The 20,288-nt window shown below is 45.5% G+C and overlaps 1 protein-coding gene across 1 annotated transcript in view; it reads right to left on the bottom strand.

The window, feature by feature from the left end:
- Positions 1 to 20,288, bottom strand: part of ANO2 (anoctamin 2) — a 341,871-nt gene that overhangs the window by 6,276 nt on the left and 315,307 nt on the right. Inside the window, exons 21-23 of the mRNA XM_053894601.1 lie at positions 8,528 to 8,680; positions 8,114 to 8,166; positions 6,034 to 6,215 (exon numbers count right to left, since the gene is read on the bottom strand). Of these exons, the coding sequence (XP_053750576.1) occupies positions 6,034 to 6,215; positions 8,114 to 8,166; positions 8,528 to 8,680 (388 nt within the window). The remainder of the gene's footprint in view (positions 1 to 6,033; positions 6,216 to 8,113; positions 8,167 to 8,527; positions 8,681 to 20,288) is intronic.

The following is a 20,288-nucleotide window of genomic DNA, read 5'->3' as shown; positions in this document are numbered from 1 at the left end:
GGAAAAGAGATACACACACACACACACACACACACACACACACACACACACACACCCCAGAAAGAAAAAGGCACAGCGGCAGAGTCAGCAACAGAGACAGAGGCTGATACTAAGCAGTCAACTAGGGTTGGGCAGGAGGCCAGGAGCTGCCCCTTCCCCACCCCCACTTCCCACAGCTGATCACAGCTGTTGCAGGCTCACTTTGCCATCCGGATGAAAAGCAAAGCTAACTGCAGCCCAGCAAAACACCACAGGATTCAGCATATCCATCCATGGCTGAGGACAGAAGCACGGCCAACCCCAGATTATGCTTGTTGACGGGAGACAGGGAGAGCATGGCTTAAAGGACAGGGACACTTTGGAGTGGGAAAAACCCCGGCTCGCCCGCCCTCCTGCTGCTCCCCCCACCAAAGGATCTCACGGCAAAAGGGGATTTCTCTACTCTTCCCAAGACCTCAGGAGGTGGGACATATGCCCATTTTGTACCACAGGCACATCCCTCCCCAGGTCCAGCCCATCCCTCCTGCTACAATCAAAGTCTGTTTGTCTTGTTCTCTAGCTCCATCTAGGAAGGGACAGCTGCTCACTGGCCTTGGTGTAGGGGCCACTGCTCACCCCTCTTTTTCCCAGTCTGAAAAGAATCCCTAAATAATTTAATTCTGGTCCCACTTCTGCTCCTCACTCGCCACAGCTTTTGGAAATGTCACTTTGCCCTCCTCGAGTGTCCAAGACGTTTTTAAAAGCTAACAAGTACATCCATTTAATCAAAGATCTGAGGAAAGACTAACACAGATATTTCCAGAAAGCTTTACTTGGAAATACCACTACGCCAATGGGCTAGAGGGAGCCCTGTTGGGAATGACAGGACAAACTACCCACAGACAAGAACAAGACACAATTTAATGAGTTCTGCATCTGTTCACGTTTCCCTTTCCAAAGCTAACTTTAAAAAAAAAAACTGTGACCTACATTACTAAGAAATACATTACATTAATTTTACATTAATGCACACATAAGTACATGTCAAGGCAATAAAAACTACACAAAACATGCTTACCCTGGCTGTGTGCACTGATATTTTCTGATTCTATCCTATCCTATCTTATCCTATTCTAGTCTTTCAAATGCTGACCATGATCTGCTAAGATGATTTCATAACCTGCTAATGAACAATGACTCATAGTTTGAAAAATATGATTTCAGTAAGCCTCTGCCACCAGGTAAATGATTGGTTGTTTACATTCCAATAGAAGTTCAGATTTCATAATTGTTTAAAGTGGCATCCTAAGAAGTCAAGCTTATCAAATGTTTTCCCTGAGCAACAAGAAGACGCTAATTAAACAAGGAGATAATTAAGACTAGAAATGGCCACAAAAAATGGACTTAACTGCGTCCACAGCAGTGACGGTTGTCTGCTAGGTCTGTTTGGCTTCTAAGCCCAGGGCACGGCACTGGCAAAGGCATGGGCTTTGGAGTCACCAGGTGAGGGCTTGATGTCTTCTCTACCACTTTAGTTCTGTGTCCTCTAAAAAGTTACCCGATGTGCTGATGGCCATGATGCTGGTCTATGGAGTAGCCTCAATGCTCCAGCTCCCAGGTGGCACGTAATGAGGAGGAAAGGTCAATGAGGAGCACCCGACAGCACCTGGCCTATCAGGTACATGCCCAATACACACTAGCTATTCTTTCTCCCTCCACTGAAGGCACATTATGGAATACGCCTCTTTCTTTAAGAGGACAGAGCACATGTGCCCCTCTTCCCGGCTCCCCCTGGCATTCCAGGGGGATTTCTGAGCACTCGGGCGCAGATGCTCCAAGTTTCCCATCGTGCTGATATGAATGAGAAAGTCAGCCACTGCCACATCTGCAAGGGGCTTCTCTCAGGATCTCTGTCCAGGGAAATGGCACAAAATAGGTAAGCCTCAGGCCTGTGGGAAGTAGAACTTCTGCTCTGTTCCCATCAGCTCAAAGGCCTTCCCAAACCAGATACTTCACCCCGGTTGAGGGAGTACGTCTCCCAAAGTCCCTGTGAGTGGCCAAGCACTGGGTGACCTCCATAGCGGGTCACCTCCTGCACCTGCTGGCTGGGACTTAAGCTCGGAAGTATGATTTTAGGAGCCATTCCTTTCTCACCCTCACCCCTCCAAGGCTCTCCTTATTCTGAGCCTTAACATTGTTTTTGAGAGTTCCCTGGAGTCTCATAATAATGAGAGGCTTGTAATTACAAACAACTAGAGTGTCTAATGAGCTAGTGTGCCCTGGGAGTGGCTCTGTCACTTACTAACTGTAAGACCCCATGAAACGTATTTCCTACCTCTGAACCTCAGCATTCTGATCTGTTAAGTGGGGCTAGTGAAATGTGCTGAGTACAGAGAAGTGCTCCAGCTCTCTCCCACCAGCCACAAATAAATGAACACATGTGCGCGTACATTAAATGTTAAAGGAAAGCACAGTGAAAATTAAGTAAGACAATGCATGTGAATGTGATTTCTGGAGGCTTTCACAGAGAATAAACAGGATGGTTTCGACAATGACTGGGGTGGGGGCTAAGGAGAGAGTCTTTTCCTTTTGTGTATATACCTATGTATACAGAATTACTTCTATGATAGCAAAAAAGTTCATAATTTCAAAAGAATATAATTAATGGTGATATTCTGTTCCGTGCATTTTTATACTAAGCTTTCAGGACCTAAATTATAGTGTTAACTGAGACAGACTCACACACAGTAAGTGAAACTGGTACAAAAATCATTATATCTTAGCTTTAAGTTACTTTAAGATTATATCGAGATTGTTCTAACACTATGAAAAATCACATTGAGTTGTATTTATACACTACCTAAAGAAAGAAGGTTCCCATGAATTCAAAATGTATTTCACTATTATAAAACAAAGCCATGAAACACCCTAAAGGTTCTATGAGTTCACTTGATGATGATGCATGGAGAAATGTCTGAGAAAGACTCACACAAAGGTGTGACTGAGATTACTGTTGGAAAAGTGCCCAGGACTGGGCAGAGGTTAGGGTGGAGGTAGGACAGAGTTAGAGATGTTGCTTGTAATGTTTAGAGTTTTTATAGACTCTATAGAACAGATTAATATATTACATGTATCATGAAATACTAATTTGTTAGGAACAGAAAAGAATCTTTGGAGATTATTAATTCCAAGTTCCCATTTTTATAGATGGGGAAACTGAGATGTGGAGAAGGAAGAGAGACTCCTGGCTCAGATGTCCCCCCACCATCCTCACTTGCAGGAGTGACCAGTGACCATGACACCTGCCACAATTCAGCATAATACAAAATCACCGTGGGCAGGAAGAGGACATACCGAAGTAACAGAGGAGTTAGACATCAACACTCAGGAATGGCTTTTTCCAAAAATGAGGTTTTAGTTACACTATGAATCAATTAGTAAATACATCTCTCAACCCCAACCACGGTATGTTAATTGTTTTAATAGTCCCGATGGAAATTAATGTCATATTAATGCTAAACACAATTACATACAATATTTTCATACCATCTGAGCTACTTCAAACTGCCTTCCGAAACTGGCCTTTGACAAGGGAAAACACTATAGGCAATTAGGAACTAATGAGAACCACGTTCATCCAGTGGTTGATAAAGATCAGGAAAGGCAACACCCGGAAAAGCTGAGTCTCCCTCTGGTTTCAGCGAGGAACAGATGAGAGGCAGCCATGTACTGAAGAGAACTTGCCTCTTCAAAGACTTTTCACATGACTTTGGGATATGAAAGAACTCGGGCCCTGCAAAGAAACCTAGCAGGGGCCACCAAGGATGCTGTTTCTGGATGTTCAGCACCTCTAAGCAGACCCATTGGGTTGGCCATGCCCAAGTAGGCTCCCCAAGCTCCCGGACCCAGATCCCCAGCCAGGCTCTCTCCCATACTGACCCTCTGCTCCCTTCCAGTGGAGCCAGAAGCCTGAGCCACCACCCACCGTACAGGACATGGTAGCCCTTCAACCCTGTCGATAGCCACTAATCATGCCTGCTTCCTGACGTCGCCGGACTGTTTCTGGAGCAGCCCCCTGCTGGAGCAGCTAGAGGCCTGAAGAAAATGTTGCTCCAAAAATGCTGGGAATGCATCTCAAATGGGCAGCTGGAGACTTGTCCTAACTTTTACTGCTATTTTTAAGATACCTCTATCCCTGGCGAGGCTGGGCTGGAGCCCGAGACCTCAGTTTTATTTGACCACATTTATCTCCAGAGGTCACTGAAAGCTAAGAATAAGAAGGGTCATAGAGTTCCCAACACTATTTGCCAGAAAACCAGGGCAAACTTTTCATTTCCCACCATGGAAGCAGTTTTAAACACTGGCTTTGGGGCTAGCTCTAGGGTTGTCTCTGTTTCTCACAATCTCTCTCTCCTTCTCTCCTTGTCTCTCATCCTCTCTCCCTCCCTCTCTTCCTCCCCATCCTGCCCCCCCCAACTCTCCTTCATTTCTGTTTTGTACAGCCATTGACGACTCCTGGCTTACAAAGACATCAGCAGGTTAAGCCACCACTCCCAAACTCCTGGGCCAGACAAGTTCACATAGCATGCAGTGAGTAGAGCATTCCGAGGCAGAGATTTCCATCAACAATTATTACCCATCTAGGAAAGGTAGCCCTAAAGTACACCTATGTGATATGCTGTATCTAGATAATATGCTGACGCCACTCTCTGGACACCTGCTTACACTGTAGAGTAGAGCATCTCTTTATTGCACATGTAACCCACTGCTCTTCACACTGCAGCCAGAGAGAACACTAATGAGAAGTAGGATCTCATCCCTGCTCCCTGTGGCTCCCCACTGCCCTAAGATGAAGTCCACACACCTCCATATGCCCACCACATTCTTCACGGTCTGGCTTCTGTTTTTTCTTCCCACCTCACCTCTCAGAGCCTATCCTCTACTCGAGCTCCCACCACCGAGCACTGAGTAGCCCATCTACCGGGATACATCATTCTCCCTACCATTATTTTAATTGATGTGATTGGAATAAAATTCATCATATTTACCATAAAATTGGATTCTCTTAGCATCTTCCCCATCCCTGTCAATGGACCCACCATGCCCGGTCCTCTGACTTCAGCCCAATCTTGGGAGGTATCTTTGCCTTGGGCTCCCTCTTCTGTCCCTTGTCACCAATGCTGTCAGGTATTCTAGTAAACAGCTCATCTTCTCACTTCCCCTTCCGCCACTCTGGTCTATGTTCACCAAGGTTCATGGCTGGTGACGGCAGCAACTCAGCCACCCTCCTGGAGTTATCCCAATTCTAGTCCATCCTTCTCTCTGAGACTAGATTAATTCTCCTACACATACACTTTACCTATCATTCCTGGCTCTAAAAAGGTAACTTCCTATTACATCATGTTACAATGCCTGCAGTATTTCAAGACTTCCCATTACCTACTTCATCTACCTATTCAAATTCAACAATGCTTTGGCTTATACTATCCTAGGAGTTTTGATATATTGTATTTCCTATATTATTCCTTACTGTGATCTTCTAAGCACTCTCCTTGCTAATTACATCACCTAGCCCCTAAGTGTTCATCTAACACCCCAAATTCATCCCCACCCCATGACTTAGCCCATGCCGACTCCCCACCTAGCATACTCTTTCTGTCTTAAGACTCCTCAGGCCCTACAGGAAGCCTACTCTTCCCATTCTAGCCCCCACCGATCTTTCTCTCTTCTGAACACCCACAGTGCTCATGTTCCACACTAGATATAATCCCTGAATAGCCTGCTATGTCTTATCCACTCTGTTTATTTCTTCCAACCAGCCCATAAACCTCTTCATGGTAAGGACAAGGCTATATACTTCTTTGTTCCATAGTGTCTAGCAAAAGGCACTCAATAAACATTTATTGATGCACTGAAATTGATTTATAGTTATTCAGAAGGTTCAGGGCAGGGGAAAGATGGAGAGGAGAGTGATATCAATCTAGATCTTCCAGATAATTACTTGGATATACCACATCCGGTCATCTGCTGCCCTCCTCCTCCCGAGTTCTTTACCTGCAGAACTGAACTTCCTGGTCAAACTGTGAGTTTTCTGGTTGTGTTCCCTCCTTCAGCTGGCTGACGTTGAAAAAGGAGAGGGTGTGGTTGACAAAGCCGTGCAGGGTCCCGTTGTGACTATAGGCATACTGGTACACGAGACGGGGGATGAAGTCAGAGGTGATGGCAATGACAAAAGCCTGCAGGACAGAGCACACGCACTTGAGGAGTGGTCAGGATGGATGCTATCAGGTGGAACAGGGTCCTTCTGGCTGACAGACTGCTGCCCCTTGGGTTCCCCATCCAGAGGCACTGCTCTGGCTGATACAGAAGTCCTTATCTCTGAGCTCCCGCGGCTTTTCCATCTTTGCTATGTGTAAGGGAATCCACAGACAGTGGCTGTCAGGAGGGTGAATTACAATCCCTGATGCAAAGGATGCTAAGCCAGTGTGGATCATTTGGTTCTGGAGAGAATGAGCCACCTCTGGTCTGAATTGACACTGGTGTTAGCCAAGTCAAAGCAGAGTAGAAGATATTCTGAGAAAATTACTGACGTTGATTAGAGTGTCACTTAAGTGCAATGTGCAAGGACACTGAATGGCCATGTACATCTGCCTCTGAGTGACACCAGAAAACCAGGAATACCAAGGATATGGGTCCACAGTTCCCCCAATTTGACCATTGCCTCTTGACACTTTTCAGCACAGCATGTAACGCAAGTTGTTCTTTCAACCAAAGAAAGCAGCGAGTCTTGCCCGATCGAACCACACGTACCTAACATACTATCTGGCATATTTAAGTGTTCTATAAATGTCTACGGAGCAAACCAAACACCAAGTGAGTGATTGCATGTTTGAATGTGGAGGTACTTTCTGCAAAGAAAACCTTAAATCTTTTTGGCAGGTGTTTATACTGTATTCTGCACTAACAATTAAAGCCCTTTTAAAAATGTAGTTTAGGCGTTGTTTTCTAAATGTATATATGAGTGCGGATGGCCATACCATATTTGAGAATGAGTAATGTGCTTACAATCACCACAGCTACAACTTACTGAGCACTTGCTACATGTCCTTTCATCTTCCCATTTAATTTCCAGAATGATCCTATTTGGTGGGTAATCTTATGCTCTCTCATGTTTACAGATAGGTAAAGAAGACAGAAACCCAGGGAAGTAAGATTTCTTGTCATTCTGTCATATGATAGAAAGTACCTAGAAAGCAGGGCCTCTTTTCCAGTAGACACAACCCCAAAGGGGCTACTGATCTGTTTTCAAATTGCACCTCATTTCTCAGCCACAAGATGTGCGCTTCCTACATTGAACATTCACAGTGCAGTGAGCTGATTCTCTCTGCCTTTCCTCCTGCCTCTCCAGGCCTTTAATGTGTTCTTAATAGGCAACCAAGTCACAGAATCAATGTTTCTCTCCCAGGGGAAAATGGGTGGTGGCTTTCTTGGGAGGTGCCAAGCTGGGGGTCTTTTCTTGGGAGGTAGGACAGGAGGCCCTGCCTAGCCACCATCCATACAAAAGGCAGAAGCAAAAGTTGCTATTGGCTTGGGCCCATCAGGATTTCCTCTGAAATGTGGACATGTCTGGCAAGGCAGTTAAAGAGGTCACAACAGGTAGGACCCCTCTTCTTGCATGTCCTATCTTAACCTACGCGGTGCCAGAGTCCATGGGAATAATTAGGACTTCGCATTGACAGCTTGGAGGAACCGTAATTAGGAACCGCTGCCCGGGCAATGCTCCAGGTATTGTTTAGCTCAGGAGGAGAAAAAGAAAGGAAAGAGATGGATAGATATGCGGAATTCTTTCCTCATTATTCTTGGCTCCGAGGAAAGATCAGATTTTGACTCTTAAGGCCACGGTATGCACTCTGGTGGGTAATTACCTTCCTTTCTCTCTGTGAAATTAACGATATGGTAGCGCGGCTCTGGCCAATGGCACCACGTATGCACTACTAACCAGGGGGCTGCCTTTAACAAAGCTCCAGAAGGAAAAGGCTGGGAGGTAACGAGGGCTGGTATGCTGCTCTGAAGACCTCAGCTCCTGTGGAAAGCCCTTCCCACAGGGCTAGGGTGTCACGAATTTAACACTTACGTTGCTGATAACAGAGAACTTGCCGATTCCGGAGAGAATGTCAAACCAAATCCCTGTAAGACAGAAAGAAGGGCATCTGGCTCATTCCCACCCTTGGCCTGGTGACAACAAGGCTGCAGCTCAGGGTGATGCTCCACAGGCACATTACCAGTGGAGGTTTGCTAGGTCCCCCAGAAATGGGCTTGCCTACAAAGCCTTAGGTGTCCCCCTCCACCGTCTGGAAAGCAGGGGGACAAGTAGGGGTGGATAAAGGTCTCCCAGAGCCTGAAGATATGAGGATGAGGACCTCCAAGGGCTTCCCCCAGCCCTCTTGATTCCAGACGTGGTGTGATGGTGGTGGCAGGTCATGGCAGGGAGACTGAGGGGACAGACAGAGGCAGAGGGCCTGCCATCGTCTCTAAGCAGGGGACATACCAATATCTTTGGTTCTCACGGCATCTGGCCGTCTCAGCTCAGTCACAAACTTCTTTGCATCAAGCCGCACTTCAATGACATTGTTGAGGAGGGCAAACACAGGTGCCAGAGGGAAGGAGGCCACAAAGAGGGTGACAAAGCCAAACTGGATGACTACGAGAGAGAAGAGGAGGAGAAGCATCGCTGGGAAGTAAGAGCTAGATAAACTTTGCCTTGCAGCTATGGCCCCTTGGCTTTTTCTTATGGGGTCTCTTTCCCACCTTGATCTCCCAGGCTCCCTTTTTCTCCTGCCCACAGTCATGGGTCTTTCTCTCTCAGTATCTGCAGGCCCACCAGCCAAGGCTGTCACCCAGGAGCAAAGCTCTGCATTAGGCACAGTGAGAAGACGTGAGAAAAGGAATCTTTCCTTTCCATCACTCTATGTCCAGTCACTAATCCTGGTCCTCTAACTCACAGGTTGATCACCTTTCTCAGCAAGGGTCCAGAGAGTAAATATTTTTGTATTTGCAGGCCACATAGTCTTGTCACAATGACTTAACTCCGCCATTGTAGAGTGAAAGCAGCTAGAGACAAAACGTAGACAAATGGGCTTCCAATAAAACTTTATTTACAAAGGCAGTACATAAACTGAGCTGGATTTGGCCCATGGGACATAGTTTGCCATCCCCTGATGTAACATAAAAAAAATCACCTCCCAAATTTGGCCTCTTCTTTCCATACCCATTGTCCCTGCCTTTATTTAGAAAGTTTATTCATTCATCACACATTTATTGAGAGCTCACTGAGGGTCAGGCACCTTGCCAAGTATTTAAGGAGGCAAAGGTCTGGTCCTACTTTCAGGGAGCTGGGTGTTAAAGCAGAAGAGAGAAATGTACACAAAGATGTGCTGCAAGATTTTATGCGTGCCAAGAGAGCCTCCATATCAAACACCTAAGCTTAGTCCTGAAAGGTGGGCCTGGATTAAAGAGAGCATCCCAAGCCATGGAAGCAGTGTGAGCAAAGGAAAGGAGGCAGGTTGTGCCAATCAGATGGCCATGTGGAGCCCAGCTCCTCATCCCTTCCACCTGGACAATTTCAAGAGCCTCCTAACTGCTTCCCTTGTCACCAGTCTTCCCAGAACCTCCAGCAGTCTGATCCTGTCACTTACCTCCTCCCGAAAATGTCTGCTGGCTCCCTTGTGTTCACTGGGTATAGGCCAAATTACTCATGTTGGGATGCAAGTACCTTATAATCTGCTCCCGACCACCCTCCAGCCCTGTCTCTCAACATCTCCCCCCAGCCATCATGCCTGTGGCTTCTGGCACTGAGCTTCTGCCCCTCCGGATCCTCTCTGATCCTGTCAGGTGCTCCTATATACTTGTGGACAAGCACTCGTTCACCAGCTAGCAATGTCCATGCACCCTCGAGACAGTTCAAATACCATCTCTTTGGAGAAGCCTGCTCCTCCTGCTCTATCCTTGCGCCACCACCTTTGTGCCTGCCTCTGTTATGGCCATCGTCATGTACTGTTGTGATTGATCTACTCACATGTCTTCCTTTCCCACTAGAAAGGCAAGGGCTCTGTCCAACCCTAGGGGCTCAGCACCCACAGTCCTGAGCCCCAGGAAAACCAGTCTAATAGGACACCCGTACATACCAAGGGCAAGTTATTTACTTTTCTGTGTCTTAGTAACTTCAACTATAAATTGAGGATGATAATACCCACCTAGGTTGTCACAAAGGTAAATGATACTGTACAAATAAAGTGCTTAGAACAATGTCTGGCACCTAATAATTGTTCAGTAATATTACCTGTTACATATATTTTTACTCTTGTTGGAATAAATATCAATACTTACAGATGGATGCCATGTATATTGCACACTTACATGTTAAACAGACACAAACTTTTTTTAAAAAATGTTTATTTATTTATTTTTGAGAGAGAGAGAACACAAGCAGGTAAGGAGCAGAAAGAGAGAGAGGGAAACAGAATCTGAAGTAGGCTCCAGGCTCTGAGCTGTCAGCGCAGATCGTGGAACAGGGCTCGAACCCACGAACTGTGAGATCATGACCTGAGCTTAAGTAGGACGCTTAACCGACTGAGCCACCCACGTGCCCCTAAACAGACACAAATTTAAGCACTAACTGAGAGTCAGGAGGCCTAACCTCTAGCCCTGGATATGTTTCTCACTAGCCGTATGTCTCTGGGCAATTTACTCTATTTCAATGGACTTCAGTATCTCCATTGATAAATTCCAAAGAGACTGGCTTAAATTCCTTTCAGGTCTGATTGTAACGATGCTGTGGTTCTCATTCTCTCAGACAAGCTTCAAGATTCTAGAATATCCAAATAAAGAATGAAAAACAGGATCCAAACTAAAAAAATAATAAAAAAAGAAAAAAATAAACGTTCACAGAGGGATATGCCTAAACTCGGTCGAAGTTTCGAGAAAGAGAACATGCGTGGAACTTCACCCAGCACAACTGCTTTTGATTTGGCAGCTTGATCGGACCCACAGTTGTGGTTTATTGCTCTTGCTGATACAAGTCTGTCACTGCCATGGCCCTTGATGCCCAGTGGATTCTCAGCTGGCCCTGGGAGACCGGCAGGTGCCAGTTGGTGGCAAGATGCACCAGAAGGCTCGGATTTGTTAAGGTTGGGCCCTTGGAAGGATGACTGCCAAGCTGGCTGGCCAAAGGGGTTGGGGTGGTGGGGAGGGAAAGAGAAATCTTCAAAAACAAGCTCTGGGAGCCAGTTCAAAATGCAGGGTCTATGGCATCTTTTAAATCAGGCTTTGCTGAGGAATTCGCTTTAGAGTTGGGGGTGGGGGTGGGGGCAGAGAGAGTGGAATTAACAAGGAAAGCAAAACAGATGTTAGACTAGTTTTCTAAAACCTGTAAAATGCATGTCTGTATTTAAGTGCATATATATGAACCTGTCTTTATTTATGGACTTCTAAATTGGTCTTCTTGATTCTAATGAGCTCAGTTCTACAGGGCAAATGTTCTTCGTCTTGTAAGTGACTTCCTCTCACAGAACTGTGTAAACTCTCCAAAGCCCCAACAAGGGCCAGGCAAGGAGACTGACAGGAAAAGGAAGGGGCAGGTTACTTCTGAGTGACTATAAATGTAGACAGCCTGCCCTCACCATACTCCTAGCAGCGGCACTACACATCCAGTGTCTTCTGGGCTATAGGAAAATAGGACTCTCTACTTACTCTCCTTTCCTTCACGTCATCTCCAGAGGCAGATATGAGACCTCTCCCAGGGGTTGCCCTGACAGTTTGCTTTCTTACCTTCATAAGCTCTCCAGACACACAGGCTCCCTTCGATTTCTCTTCTGTTGGCACAAAGGACTGCCAGTGGCAGCTCAGTGCTATCAGTGCTCATGAATTACCTCAAGCCCATGATATGGTTCTTGTCTTTCTCCTTGCCATGTAAGCCTGTGTGTCCAGCACTGGATAGCCTCAAGGGGTTGGGCTCAGCACAGGCCAGTGGAGCTGTCCCCCTTCCAGTGTTACCTGGGGTACTTAGGCTGAGAGAAGCCACTCTCTGTAGATGCTCCATTTCTGCAGGTGCTGCCTGCTTGGATGGGGCATACTACACATATCTAGGAATCAACCCAAAGAGGCAGAAACAAATAGGAAGCTTTGGTTTATCTCGGGGAGAAAAAAATATATCAAACTATAGCCTTCTAGCATACAAATTCCAAATCCAAGACTTTTTTCTTTTTAGTCAAAGGCCTAACTGCTGTATCAGATGGGCGTCCTTCTGGGTTCACTTCAGAGGACACGATGATACCGGCCTTCACCAACACCAAGATTTGCTTCTAAAAACAGCCAGCCTCCACTGGGAGAAGAACAACGCCAGGAACCCTCATTGCACTACATAATAGAAGCCAGCTTGGCTTGACCAACAACAGATTAAACCTGGCCAAGCCAATTACGGAGGAATCCATAAGTTGATTTTCAACTAAATCTTTACAAAGCCTGCTGTGAAGTGCTCCAGAAATGCTGAGCTGGAAGCAGAAAGATTGGAAACATTCCGAGGCCCAAACTCCATCAGTTTTCTCATCTCAGTCTCTAGGACCTTTTAAAATAACCACCAGCCCTATACTACCTAGTGCTGGAGACAATTAAAATCTTGGCCTTGGTTACCTGGGCTTAGGTTAAAATAACAAGGAGGAGTGTATTAAATTAAACAAGATGGCTTCCAGCAAGGACATTCCAGGACAATGTGCTTAAAGAAGAAAAATAGTACATTAGGTAGAATAGATTGGCCAGGATTGGTGGAAAAGCTCTTGATGGAACATAGTTTTTACTCATTTATTTAAAATTCTTCAGTGAAAATATCCACCCTCCCCTTACACATGCGCACATGTGTACACACACACACACACACACACACACACACACACACACACACACAGATCCTTGTCATGGCATTCAAAACCCTTTGTGATCTAACCCTAATTTATTTTTACACACACATCTCCTCACCCATGCTCTGTGCTCAGCATTAACACTTAGCTGGTATGCTTGAAGACCAACTTTGCCTGCTTTCCAACCATTTCAAAACCATTTGTACTTCTTCAAACTCACCATGTTTTCCATGTCTCTGAGCCTTCGTACATCCTGCTACTCTCTGTAATTATCCTTCTCTTTTTGTCTGCTGAATGAATCACCATCTACATTTCAGATCCAACTCACATCTAACCTTCTCTATGGAGACTCTCCTACACCCCAGTCCTACCTCCTCACCCACCTCCTCACTCCATAAAGTCTTGTTCTATTTGTCTGTCTAACTTGCTCCCTAGATGGGAAACCCCTTGAGACCATGGCCATATCTGATTCATTTCTGAGTCCCCACAATTTTGTGTGGTGCCTATCCCACAACAGATGTTCAGAGATTATTTATTTCATAAATACAAACTTCCCTTTTTTACCAGCTTGTAAACACAAAACAGATACAAAAAGAGGCAGCTTCTAAACTGTGGGAATGGAAGTCACTGCACTTAGTGATGGTGAGGTGAGATGGGGCATAAATGCTAACACCTCCACACAGTAGTTTTTAGTGCTATAAACTTGCACAGGGGACTTTGAGGAAAGTGGTGTAAAACCAGTCAGTTAGGAGAGTCTAAATCTAATGAAAATAATTATAGCATTTTCCCCCTCAACTCTCGATAGCTTAGTAAAAGCAACACAGTCTGCTTAAGGGGATTAAAACCTGGGGGCTTGAGAATTTTCCCTTTTATGAACCACTAACAAGAAGCAATGCAAGGAAATTATCGAGGAACACACTGATGTGAGCTTGTCTTCTCACTCAGGAAGCAGTTACTAAAAACTACAAACAGCCCATTAACATAAGCGCTTACGTGAAAACACAGTAAGGGTACGTCATCACTGTTGATTTCATCAGCCCCTATTTCAAGGCTGCAACCCAGTGATGCCCTCCTCCTGAGGGCAAGGGAAGCCAACTGTGCTCAGCACTGAGAGTATCTGTTGTAAAAAAGAATTGCAAATATTGGTTGATGATTAAATAGAAAGAGATGCTGAGAAGGGCGTGAGCTGGTTCTCAGCCTGGGCCTGTACTGCTTAGGAAAACAGTTAAAAGCCCTGAAAGAATATAAGAAGGTTCTCAATGCCCATCATTCACCATTCATTCACCCATCCAGCAATCATTTATTGAGCACATTCTATACATTGGGCACCATGTTTGTTGCTAGGAAACAAAGATGAACAGATTACTATGTCATCCTTCCAAGAGCTCACAGTATGCAGTGGAGAAGCTGGCCATGAAAACAAACACTGCTGGTGTCACAGAGTTGAACTCCAATGGCAGCATTAATAGAGCACCAGGGCAGGAATAACTCACATTCACCAGCAGATCCATGAAGGCTTCACAGATTCACAACCACTGGGCTTGACTTGAAGAACAAAGTAAAAGAGGCATTTGAAGGTTGGCTATACGGTTGGTAGTTAAGATCTATCCTGAAAATCCACAGATCCGGGGCGCCTGGGTGGCTCAGTCAGTTAAGGGTCCAACTTCAGCTCAGGTCATGATCTCACGGTTGGTGAGTTCAAGCCCCACATCGGGCTCTGTGCTGATAGCTCAGAGGCTGGAACCTACTTGGATTCTGTGTCTCCCTCTCTCTCTTTGCTCCTTCCCCACTCACACTGTCTCTCTCTCTCAAAAATAAATAAACATTAAAAAAATTGTTAAAAAAAAAGAAAATCCACAGATCCAAGTTTACAAATGAACTACTTAGGAAATAAAGACAGTCAGTGGAATTCCTTTGCAGTATGTATGGAGTCACTTGGGGTTTATACAGTGGATCAGGCTCAATTCAGAAACTCTGGAAGTCATAACAGGAAGGAACAGGTTTGAAGCAACAGCTTAAATATTAAGAGTTTACTGCATACAGATCAATGCAACATTGGGACAGATCAGCAAGGCATATTTTCTTTTCTTTGTGATTAAGGGAGACCCAATCCCCACTTTGCCTTCACCCCCACACAAATTCTGAAATACTAGTTTCTTCAGATGGGGAAAGAAGATCCAGTGACTTTTGAGAGTCCTGCTCTTCAACAATTCAGAGTCAAGCTATAACAGCAGAACTCTGGGTGATAGTATGATGCAGGCCAGTCCATTAGCAGCTCTCTTCCCTCCTTGGGAGCAGAGGCTAGGGTCAAGGGAGCCTTCAGAGATGAAGTGTGCTGACGACCACAGAAAAGGGCAGGAGAATGTGACTCTCAGCCACAGGGGGCTTAAAGGCCTGGACACTATGGTCTTCTGGAAAAATCTGCCCATTGTTCCCCTTCCATATCCTTTAAGCAAAACTCCAAGCGCTCAGACTTCATGGAGCTTCAACCAACATTTCTTAAACATCTACCATGTGTAGGCACCATGCTCTCTGGTTCATAAAATAATATTTAGTGTCAAGTATTATTATTATTTCCATTTTTCAAGTAAGAAAACTGAGTCTCAGATGAAATAATTTTCCCAGGGCCACTTACCTAGCAATTGATGAAGATGGGAAACAAAGATAGTTTCTGATGCCAACATAATTCAATATCCTTTCCTCACACAAAAATGTAAATATTAGGCCCTGTGTCCACTCTCACATCTCTTAGGTTTCCTTTATTGGATCTTCTCCAATCTGATTTCTAATATTCTTGTCAGACAATGAACCAGCATCTGTGCTGATATTTTCACTCTCCAAAGCACCTTCACTCACATGTCTTGTATGACTGGTGCACTAGAGCTGTCCCGGCTGTTGTCCGTGTCATTACTCCTGTCTGGCCTGAATTTGTGCCCCCTCAAAAAACTGACATCAGTGAATCTAGTTCAGCATCTTAAAACAAGAGAGAACTGAGTTGGTGAGATCTACTGATTTATTTCTGATTTTCAAAGAACAGCCTTGTGAATTTCCAATAAATGTTTATTGTGAACAAATGAATGACCTGGCTTACTCATGCTTGTTTACTTTATCCACCTGCAAAACGGGAATGTGAAGGCCAGTTACTCATTCCTTCCTCTCATCCATCCATCCATCCATCCGTCAATCCTCCCATATACCTTTTTGGGCCATGGAAACACAGTCAGTGAGGCAGAAGGGCACTGAAACTAGGCATGATTGGAAAGAAGTTCCCAAGCAACAAATGAATAAGAACCTTTTTCCTTTATTCTCTTCCCCTTTCATCTTCCCAAAGGGCTGTAAAAAAGTCAACAAAAGGAACACATAGTGAGGTTTATGGAATTTTAGAAAAAAGGAAGTGACAGAGAAAGGAGGGAGAAACAAATATGCAAACTCTAAGGACCTATTATGGGGCCACAGCTGAGCAACAGAGTTCACTCTGAGCTTCCTGGGTGTTCCAGAAAGAAGAGAAATGATAAAGTGATGGTGTTCTCCGTAAGATTTAACCTTAAAGACTGACTTCCATTCATTCATTCACTCATTTCATAAGCACTGACTGGGCATCTTCTGTTCACCAGAAGCCTTCTGTAGTACACTTAGGGGTATCATATCCAAATATACTCTTGTCTTTTCTCTTAAGTATGTATGGAGAGAGGGACTCCTAGTACAGAAAGTGACAATCAATGTACACTTCAAGAGAGAGAGAGAGAGAGAGAGAGAGAGAGAGAGAGAGAGAGAGAGAGAGACATGAACTGTGACTCACCCTACTTCCCAGAAATACTGGAATGACACCCTGGATACTGCCTGAACTGTGTTTAAATGCCATTTGGAGAAGATGACAGGTGCCTGATTGTCCAGTGAGATGACTCAGTTTGTATAAACAGGATGGTTCAGGGAAAGGAATTTCCTGATTCTCTGAGCCATTGCCTCGTAGCACACAATCTTGGAGTTCTGTGACAAAATGATCGAGCTTCAGTGCTGATGCTTGTACAGATACTCTGGAATATTTCATCACTTACAGTAAGGCACCCCTGGGACTAGTTTTATATATCCAGCCCGTTAGAAACTTGGAAATTACCCAGTGTGGTCTCTATTATCCATGACCAAAGAATATCAGAATATGGAAGGGATCCTGGGTGTCACCGAAGTCACTGCTCTATTGGAAGCTTTCTACTCTTTCTTTAGTAAGGGGCTACCTTTACCTGGTCATTTCCAGGGGAGGATACTCAGGGAGGTATGGAGCCAGCTCTTCCCATTGCTCGTTATTCTCTGTCTCAGTTGCAAGTCACTGAGACTTCGGGCCATTTGTTACAAAGCTTTATCATAGCTGTAGCTGACTATTACATAGAATATTTTGCCTGAACTACACAGATGATTAAACAAGTCTACCAATTTGTATGGCCTTAGGAAGCTTGCCTTTGGGAGGATACCATTCCCTAATCATAAGCACTTGAAAATAAGGATTCTTGGCCCCTGGTTGGGGGAAGTCAGGGGTAGATTGTGCCAGCTAAATCAACACAGCCAGAGGGGCTGGAGAGCTCTGATGAACAATGATGTCTGTGGAGTCCAATTGTCACTCTGTCTTCAAGGTCCAACACTACAGAATCACCTCTTTCATTCTATATTCCTCTTCTTTCCTTTTCAAACATTCATTGAGCACCTACTGTATGCCAGGCCTGGTGGTTAGGTGCTATGAATGAATAAAACACAAATCCTGACCTCAAGAAGCTCCCTTCACAGTTTCATGAATATGAACATAGGCCACTGGTCTTCAATTGTATCACTTATTTATCTGATATACTGGCAATAAACTTGATCGAGAGATTCTTTGGGAACTTATAGAATTAAATTTGGGCCCACGTTCTTAAATGCCAAAGCTACTCTACACAAGTGGAACTATGGCAAGTAACAGAGAACTAACGTTGCCTGCAGCCTTAAAGCAACTCAGGAATTTCCTCCCATTGGCCCTGAGGAAAACTCCACAATGGGGCTGTGAGGGGCCTGTGGCCAAAAAGCTTTGAAGCCCCATTTTGGGGTTGGGGACAGTGATGATTAATGTCACAGCCTGCTCCTGGGCCAGCATTCTTTCCTCCCCTCAGAGATGGGGGTGGGCGACTACCCTTGAAGTCCTTTTTAGTAAGCTCTTCAGGAAAAGGGTTTGATATTGGAGATTCCCTCGAAAGCTTGCTGTTCTCCTCACAGGTTTCTCCAGCTTAATCCCTCACTCTCAGGTTTCTCTTTGTCTGGGGCTGGCCCATCCCCACCACCAGTGCCGCCCAGAGGTAGCTCCCTACCGCCAGTGCCCCCTCCACAGGCTGACTCTCAGCAAGCCCCCCTGCCACCCCCCAACTCCCAGCTTCCCCTTCACCTCATGGCCCCTCCCCCATGCCTGCTGGGCCCTGGTTCCAGTTCAATTTAGAAAAATGTAAATATAATACATCTCTCTCTGCTGCCTCCCTCAACTGATGACGTGCCTCACCATTACAACTGACAGGCTCAGAGTGGGCTCAGCGCACTTCCTGTCTGCATGGGTGGTCCTGGGGATCACGGGGAAGGAAGCCGACAGCTGAGAGCGGGGCCAGGGATCACCATGTCAGGCACACCAGAGGGAGTGGGCAGCTTTGGTTTCACTGCTCTCATTTTTGTTCAAAGCCCAAGACAAGGGCCTTTCTGGAATTAGGAGGTCTAGCCCATTGGGAAGGAAGAAGGATACCTCACCCTACCCCTATCCCTCCGCTAAAGCCCAAGTTCCCATAAGTCCTCATGAAAGTCTCTTACACAATGATCCAGGAAGGGGCTCTGGCTTCAGTCCCACTAACGGGTCTGTGGGGCAACCTGAGGCAACTTGCATCACTCCCTGGGCCTCTTGGCTTCAACATACACTGTCTAAGATGGATATGTGAACTGGGATGCCAGCACTGGAAGAGACCCTGGAGTTTACCTGGTCCAGTGGTTTGAAACTCTTTATTCTTGTCAAGACACTCAGTGAAAAATGATTACGTGCACCATTCACTTCCATTGGGGTGGCCAGGTTTTGTGCATGCTGAAACTTTCTTTGTTCTCTCATTCAAAAATAATCTAGAAATGTGAGAAAGTGAGGGTGATGTTGCCTCTGCTTTACCTTATATTTTTAAACTATATTATCAGTAGGAGCACCTAAGTTGTGATATATTACACGTTTGGTTGTGACTGCAGACCAGTGGGTCAGGTCTCTGCAAGGAAAAACTCACCATCTGGTCTAATTCCCTCTAATGTGGAGGAGGAAAGTGAGGTTCAGAGAGATGATAGGAGGTGCTCAAGGTCACACGTGCACTTAAAGGCAGAACTGGATTCACATCCACTTCTCACCGGACACCCTGGGAAGTTGGGAAGGAGAGAGATTGCTTGCTCTGTCCTACAGTGATCATCTGAAGAGAAAAGCACGCTTCATTCTGAAGACAAAGGTGCAGAGAAATCAGAACCAGTGATATGATCACCACCACCAAAGCTTAATTATCCACAGAGATGGCAGAAACTATTGCCTCCAACAAGGTTTTGACATTTGTGGACTTGGGTCTTCTCTCTAGGCAAGCTTTCCCAGGGCTGCTACCTATGAGCAGCATGGAAGGGTTCATATTACGCCTTCTCTTATTTCCTTGGCTTACTCACTGGAAAGGAGTACATAATAGGCCTGGGCTGGGGGAGGGGAGAAGGCCAAAGCAAAGGGGAGGAGGGGGAGGGGAGACAGGAAAGGAGGAGGAGGGCAGAGAAAGAGAAACAGGGAAAACCCCCAATTCTTGGTAATCCACTCAGTGGATTATCAGCCCATTAATATGTGAGAACTGACAGTAGCATTGCTAGAAGTAAGTTGTTTCAGCCTAGATAAGAGAAAGGCAGAGCCAGATAAGTGATACCCTCCTGTTCAGTCACTCCTTTACAGGGTTTTTTGGTGTGTTTTCAGTGCCCATGCTGTGTGCAAGGCCCTGTGGCTCCAGGAACCTGCCACCTAGGAAATCAGTTACCAAGAAGTATCAGAGGCATTACTGTCTTAGGAGGCAGCTTGTCTGAAATCCTGGGGTGGGAGTAGGGACAGCTAAAATCCTGAGGAATGGGAGAGAAGGGGAGGGGAAAGAGGAGCAGGAAGGGAGGGGGATGGGAGGGAAGCTGTTTTGGGAAGGAGGTGATAGCAGAGTAAGAAAGCAAAGGGGATTCCAGGGCAGGGAGGAAGGAGTGAAATGAAGGCTATGAGTGATAAATTGTCTGTTGGGGTCCATTTTGGCTGGACCCAAGACTACGTAAGAGGGCCTAGGGTTAAATACATCGAAACAATGTCCCACGAACGCCTTGGGAAAGATATGGGAACCCTGGAAGTTTTAGAACAAC

The sequence above is a fragment of the Panthera pardus genome, unplaced genomic scaffold (assembly GCF_024362965.1).
Source record: "Panthera pardus isolate Hobbes unplaced genomic scaffold, ASM2436296v1 HiC_scaffold_6, whole genome shotgun sequence".
Lineage (NCBI taxonomy): Eukaryota > Metazoa > Chordata > Mammalia > Carnivora > Felidae > Panthera > Panthera pardus.
The sequence above is the reverse complement of the archived record's forward strand: the minus strand, read 5'-3'. Positions and strand labels throughout refer to the sequence as shown.